Source organism: Epinephelus moara, chromosome 12 (assembly GCF_006386435.1).
Source record: "Epinephelus moara isolate mb chromosome 12, YSFRI_EMoa_1.0, whole genome shotgun sequence".
Classification (NCBI taxonomy): Eukaryota; Metazoa; Chordata; class Actinopteri; order Perciformes; family Serranidae; genus Epinephelus; species Epinephelus moara.
In genome coordinates, this window is record NC_065517.1 from 32,135,029 (window position 1) to 32,142,767 (window position 7,739).

General features: G+C 38.0%; 1 protein-coding gene across 1 annotated transcript in view; it reads right to left on the reverse strand.

Annotated features, from left to right (window-relative positions):
- The window catches only part of tmem63a (transmembrane protein 63A), a 22,678-nt gene extending 15,275 nt beyond the window's left edge, over nt 1–7,403 (reverse strand). Inside the window, exons 1-4 of the mRNA XM_050058421.1 lie at nt 7,308–7,403; nt 1,253–1,448; nt 857–936; nt 660–738 (exon numbers count right to left, since the gene is read on the reverse strand). Of these exons, the coding sequence (XP_049914378.1) occupies nt 660–738; nt 857–936; nt 1,253–1,423 (330 nt within the window). The 5' untranslated portion in view covers nt 1,424–1,448; nt 7,308–7,403. The remainder of the gene's footprint in view (nt 1–659; nt 739–856; nt 937–1,252; nt 1,449–7,307) is intronic.
- Between the last annotated feature and the right edge of the window lie 336 nt (nt 7,404–7,739).

A 7,739-nucleotide genomic window follows, 5' to 3' on the forward strand; every position in this document is an offset into this window, starting at 1 on the left:
GAATTCATGTTTCCCTAAATGAACCGAGCTCCCCAGAGCCGGCAGCACTCATGCAGCCCCAAACCATGATGATGCTACCACTACACTTGACTGTAGGCAAGGGACAGTTGTCTTGGTGCTCTTCACCAAGGTGCCACACATGCTGAAAGAGCACCAAGACAACTGTCCCATGAAAAGATATAATGAAATATTTCCAAAAATGGGAGGGGTGGACTCACTTATGTGAGATACTGTATATGTTTATAGATCCCAAGGGACATTTTTTGTATTTGGGAGCTGTTTAAATGTGTTATTTGTGGTAGATTTTATTTTGTTGAACTATTAATATTGTACACAGAACCTGAATCTCACTCTGAGTTACTGATGTTGTTCACAAACTAAAGAAATTAGAGATCATTTTATTTTTTACTGAATATTTGAAGGCAAACTGTAAAACTATATCACTTATTTTGTTGCAATTCTATGTTTATAAATTAATAATTATTTATTTTTTTAACTAATTTGTCATGTCGCCAAGAATATCGTCATTGCAAAAATACCCTGAAATATCGTGATATTATTTTATGGCTACTCCTCTTGGTTAATAGGGCTATTTATTTATCCATTATAAATACTGAATTTTGTGCTGAAATTGATGACAAAGATTTTCTTTTACATACCAGTTCCTGCTCAAACTCATCCACACTGGCCACTAAGGATGACTTGTGTCCATAGCGACGGCGTGTTGAATCAGTAAACCTGATACAGAAAGTACAGAGTCAAGGACCAAAGAAAATCGTCAATTGTCATCGTCAGTAATTCACATTTAGAATCTGTCCAATAGTGAAACTTTGAGTGTGTGAGATCATGAACTGACCCATCGTTGTCTGCAACCAATGCCAGACGCCCATAGTCCCAGAACATCCTCCTGATTATGGAGAAGACGACCAGCAACACCTGTAGGTGGCATGAGAAGTAGAAACAATCAGCTTTCACCTCATGGCACACAGTAAAATATATTTTGTTGCATCACTGACACAAATAAAGAAGTGGTTGCTGAAATGATTGAGCAGTTCACTAGTTAGTGTATTGCTTAATATTCCAAAATGGTAAATATATTCTCTACAAATTTTTTAGTAAAAGAAACAAAGAAAACATAAAGCACTTTGGTAGGGACTGTCTCTTGCCTCTAAGGACAACACAGACAGATTCGCAGTCTTCTCTCAGTTGATCACATCACAGGCAGACAGACACAGTCGATTATTAGACATACCAGAAAGACAGAGAAATCAATCAGTAGCACGACTGGCACTCCTCCAAAGCCCACTCCCTTGAGCACGGTGCTCTGTGTGGAGCTGTAGCAGCTACTGTTATCAGCGAAGCCGGGGGGAGAGGTTCCGTTTGCCACCTGCAGGGGCCACTGCTCCCACCACAGGGAAGACATCACTAGAGTGGAACCAGCCGTTCGTCTGCAGAGAATAGTGGTATATATTGAGATATGGCAACGACAGTTCTTTTAATTATTTTTTATTAACTGCTGTTAATGAAATGTCTGAACATACTTGCTTCACAAATGACTAATGCATTAACAAAACTGTAGGTGGTACATTTTCTGCATTACGAAGAACAATACATTATTACTGGATCCATTTTTAAATTGGGTGCCACAATAAAGAGGAGAGTAAACATGGAGGGATACTGTCTGTGCAGGAGAAACATGAAGGTAAAGTATCAAGAGTCTGTGCAACATATATGCAGATTCTGAATATGTGATTTGACTGACTAAGACACCTTCAGCTACCTACGAAAATTTCATATCACAATTATAGTGACCAGAATTGTCACACTAGTATGATCACAACATTGTTATACTTAAAACCACAAATTAAACAAGCAGCACTATGCACTTTTGATTGCAACATTAATTAAGGCTGTGTAACATGCAAAAAAAATATCTTATTGCAATTATTTTGTCAGATAATGCAGCTGCAATATGAGTTGCAATTTCAGTGGGAATGGTAATTTTTGCATTTAATTTTCACTGGAAAAAAATCTAAAAATGATGATAATGTGATTTTTGCTTGGGTCTGTACCAAACAAGCATGTTCCCTTACAATATGCAATATCTCTGTAGCACCACAATGCTTTATTTATAATTGTATGATGTAACATAATGTATATTTATCCAAACAATTGCAGCTCCTGTGATTTGGATATTGCACTTAGCCATATTGCCACTTAGATACGATATCAGCAATGTATTAATTAGCATTAAAGGTAGTCTGTCTTTGAAATGCTTGCTCGAGTGTCAGTGTCACTGTAGATGAGGACATGGGACCAGTAGCATCACTGGTTTTCCTGCTGCACACCCACTCTGTAAACAAAGGAATAGCTAAACAAACCCACACTGCAAACTACACCAGCAGCTGAGAGACTATTATTAACTTTGGTTGATGATGGACAGGATTTACTGTGAGCTTTTCAAAGTAATCAAGTATTGTTTTAATGATAATCAAATATTTAAATGGTAATAGTTAATGTCAGGAATTTTACTGCAGTTTCATCCCTACTATCAACCATGAGGTGTGATGTTGGAATTACAACCTGCAAGACGTCAGACCTTAGCGCAGCAAAATAAAAATGCAGCTACCAATTATTGTCACTATTAATTAATATATAATTTCCCTGATTGATCGAGCCCCACTTGACGTCTTTAACTGCTGAAACTTTACAATGACATACAACGGAGAAATGCTGCAAATTCTCACGCTCGAGAAGCTGTAATCAGCTAATTTTGGGTATTTTTGCTTGAGAAATTACTTAAATGATTAATCAATTATCAAACTTTTCTGTCAGTTCACAAATAGATTAAACAGCTGCTCATTTCAGCTCAACACAGTAGACACCATGGCCTATCAGGGGTGAGCAACAGTGCCATGGAAACACCAAGAGGCTGTAACTTTACAACAACTAAGCAACTATTAGCTTTTTTAAAGAACTTTTCATTCCTTAAACTAAAGAGTTCAAAGTCTAAAATTCAGTGTGTTGTCAAATTGACAACAAATGCAAGAGCAGTTGCTGCCATTAAAAAAACTTGGGTCACAGACTCCCTCCAGCAATGTAATTTAAATATGTATAAATAATAATAATAATGATAAAATGACCCAAGTAAAGACAAAAACAGAGTCTAGATATAAGCATATAAAGTGGTGCACGTTAAAGTAAAATATGAAGGAAGTGATAGAGATCAGTAGCTGCATGAATACACAGAAGTAACAGGAATGTAAAGATAAGATCTAATGATGTCAGTGATTAGCAGACATCAGACCAGTTAAGAGAGGAGGACTGTGAACATCAGTGTTGTCTTTGGTTGCAGTGAAAGCCTTCATGTTCGTTCAGAAACCGACCGCCTGTTTTGTATGTTGAATCTGATTCTTCAAATTAACTAGTAAACGTAGAGGACAAAAAAGTACAATATATACATCTGAATTATAGTGGAGCAGTACACAGTAACATAAGGGATTAAATCAGGTAATTTAAGACGTGTTTTGGTAGGTAACTAAGAAAGCCACCTAGAATTCTGAAGACTAGCTTGAGCGTTACTTTAATAACTTGTTATGTATCTCTGCTATGTTCCTATAAAGAAAACATGTGGCTATATAAAATACTTTAGAAACTTTGGACCTTCAGTCACATCAAGAACTTTGAGGACATGTTCAGGTATGATGGGATAAACATGTTTGGTTTTTTTAAATGGTTAAATCCATTTATCAGTTCAGTCTTTCTGTCATTAAATCATTAATGTTTTACGTCATAAAAACGATCACCAGATCATCAAGGTTTTTTTGTGCCTGTTTTCTTGAGTGTGCTGGACAGCAATGGCTAATTCTGGACTATTCTGGCATGACATGAACTCACTGCATCATCTTTAATATTTGTGACAAAAATACCAAAATGTCTGTAATAATACAGGGTTTACATTTTGAATAATGATTTAAGTTGCACATATTTAAAGGCGGCGGCAGTGAGTGACAGGCTGTCTGCCGATAGTGTCCTCGGCTTCTCACTCAGGTCCACCCCTCACTCCTTCACAGCTCCAGCCTCTTACCCAAATATGGTCAGTTCTGGCTCAAAAAAACAGCCAAAGTGCCAACCTTGAGGCTTCAAAACAGAAGTATACAAAACAATGGGGGACTTCACAGTAGCTTCGTCCATTACTTTACTGTGCTAAAAGCATGCTGGTTTCACTTCAGAAAGATGTCCCGCTTTACCAGAATGCATTAAGTACCCACTCTAAAACCTTTCCCATAAAAAGTAAAGTGCATTTAGTAATGGTGCAATAACATGTTTGGTAATTGGCTGCTAATATTCAAAGATCCACAGATGTAAAATCGTATTTAGCCTATTTTACCTGACTTCACTGAATGGAAATACTGAAATTTAGAGATACACGATAATATCAGTACGTCATCAGTATTGGCTGAAATTGGCTTTAAAATGAACTATGGGAATTGGCTAAAACACTTTTTCTTAATTCGCACAATGAATGAATTTTACATACATTGAAAATATATTTTGTGTCACCATCTGCTGGTGGGCCATCACAATAAGAGTATTGTAGCGATGCCCACATTTTCCAGCATGCTGGACTGAGTAGTTTGTAGGTTTATGCTAGTTATTGACGTGTGTAATAATGTGTAGTTTGTACCATTAGTGACTTGACTATCCCACTTTGTGACCACAGCTGCATTTTCCTACTTAGTTTCTGGAGACTGATATTCATCTGTTACATGTCAATAAAAAGTGACTGTATTCAGACCTTCTACATGTCCTCTTTGAAGCATAAGTTGTCAGTATGCATGCATAATATGATGGTATTTCCGCTACAGAAGACACATGATGATCACTACAATGAGGAAGAGAATTAAGTGGATATATTGATATCAATGTCAGTTATCAGTCAGATGAGATGTTACATATCAGCATATCGGATATCGGATAAGATAAGACCCACTATCATGCATCCCTAGTACTAAAAATTGTGCTCCAGTAAAGTAAAGATAATAAGATAAGATAAATTTTATTGTCCCAAGCGGGCAATTAGGACTCCTGGATGAAATAAATACATCAACTTTATCATATCAGGTAAGGCTACAAGCTCCTTAAGGTTGCACTAGCCCAGGAGGTAATCATAAAAAGTGCAATGAAAAAACCCTGTAGTATAAACAGTGCAAATAATATACAGTAGTGCAAATTAAACTGTCGCAAATAAAAACTAAAGTGCCAGTAGGAACGTACCAAGTGTGCAACAGGTCAATAGTCACAATAGCAGCCCTGCTCTGCCAGGAAGTACTCGTGTAAATGTACTTAAATACATAACACCACTGCTTGGTAAGTTTAACACCTCTTCAGTGGCCTATATACTGAAATACATGTGTATCATCAGAATTAGGACAGTGTTTTTTAATTTGTCTATGTTTGAACTTGGAATTAGGGGACTTTGTCATGTCCTGACTTGTCCAGGGTGTCTACAGGTATCAGACAGGTAAATTTAATGCTTATTAAGACCAGTTCAAGACACTTTTTAACCAAATTTAGGACAGATTTCTGGACAAATCATGTTTTACTTATTTAAGCATCACAGGTAAGCATTGCAGACAAGTAGTATATATGTGGTTTTGTGTGGGGCTGCAACGATAAGTCGACTAAGCGATGAGTAATCGACTATTAAAATAATCAGTGACTATTTCAGTAGTCGACTAATCGGTTTGAGTCATTTTTCATAGAAAAGTACCCCAAAATACTCTTATTGCAGCTTCTTATGTTCAAATATTGGCAGCTTTACACAGTCTCCCGTGACGGTGAACTAAAACGTGAGTGGCGTGAGTACGAAACAAGACATTAGATGACATAATTTTGGGGTTTGGGAGAGACAGACTGACATTTTTCAACATTTTAACACATTTTTCGATAAAATGATTAGTCGACTAATCGCAGAAATAATCTACAGATTAGTCGACAATGAAAACAATTGTTAGTTGCAGGTAAGTGTTATGTAGGAATACGTTATTTCATTCATTTTCCGTTAACTGCTTATCCTGTTGGGGGTTGAGGAGGGGCTGGAGCCTTTGGGCAAGAGGCGGCTGGAGACGACGGTTGAGAGGCAGGGTGTACCCTGAATGGGTCGACTATTGCAGGGGTAACACATAGATGCTCACATTCACATGCACAGCCAATTTAGAGTCGCCAATTACCCTATCCTGCATGTCTTTGGACTGAGGGAGGAAGCTGGAGTACCCGGAGAAAGCCCACGCTGACATGGGGAGAACGTGCACAGCTCAACTCAGCACAGAGGGGCTCCCCACTCTGGGTTCAGACCAGGAACCTTCTTGCTGTGAGGCACCAATGCTAACCACTGCACCATCATGCCGCCAGTTATTAGTATGAGTTAAGTTCATTTACATTTTGCCAACAGGTAAATGCAAGTATGAAGTAAAGTGGCAGTATTATAGTCTTTTAAAGATTTGTAACATTAGAAATGTGGACTTTTACATAGAAAAGCTTCACTCATTTTCACAAGAAGAACTTAAAAATGGATATATAAAATTAAATAAAATGTTTGTGGTAGTTAAGACCTCGCAAATTCAAATGTAAGACATGCTTGTGACATGCTCGCTGTGACACTGAATTTAAGACATTTTAAGGCTCGTTAAGGACCTGTTGACACCTTGCTGGCCGGAAGCAAAGGGAAAGCAACTGTCAGTGACAGTGTGTTTCAGTACCGTGTTATCTGGTCATATTCCTCTGGTCACAAGTCATTAACAGAGCCCTCGCGCCCCACCTTCTTTGAAATACATGGTCACGCGGGCGCAGTAAAAACTTATACTGTTTGCTGTCACCGTTGACTTCTGTCTGTTATCCCTCACGTTAAAACAAGCATAACTCATCATATGTTAAGTGAACCTGTCTGCTCTCAGTTTGACTTCAGGCGTTTCTCAAGCACCAACTGAAACCTCTTCATTTTCCAACAGCTGTTTTCAACTCTGACAACTTTCCCTGAACACACTTTCTCTTTTGAAACGTATTGTAAAACTCCCCTAACTTAACGTCAAAACAAAAGCGTGACGTCTTCCACCGAAGACGTCTCAAGGAAGCCACAGTGTTCACACACGACAAGTTTGCTCATGCTAATGATGTAAGCAAAACTTTGCCACCGGGCTAAGTCAACATCCGCTGACTAACTTAACTTCATTTACCTGTCTAAAAATAGCAGAAACCGCGTTTATATTGTGCCTAAGTGTGTGTGTGTGTCATGTGGACTGTCCTACCTGTGTGTTTGTCTTCCGCCGAGAAGGAAACTTCTTTCTACTGTAAATACTCCAAATATGATGAGCTCCTTCTCCGCTCCCTCCTCTCTCCGCTCTGTGTTCCGCATATGCGCAGAAGGAGCCTCAGTGAACAGCAGTCTCGTGCTCAGGGTTCCAATCAGTCCGCGAGCCCACAGGAACACAGTAAGGACCTCCCCCTGTTAGTACCGTTTATACTGTTTATACTGTATACTTTATATATATATATATATATTAAATATATATATATATATATATATAAAATATAATTAAATATATATATATGTGTGTGTGTGTGTGTGTGTGTGTGTGTGTGTGTGTGTGTGTGTGTGTGTGTGTGTGTGTGTACATGAGTCATAATAATAATAATAATGCATTTAATTTATTTAGTGCTTTTCAAAACAAAGTTACAAA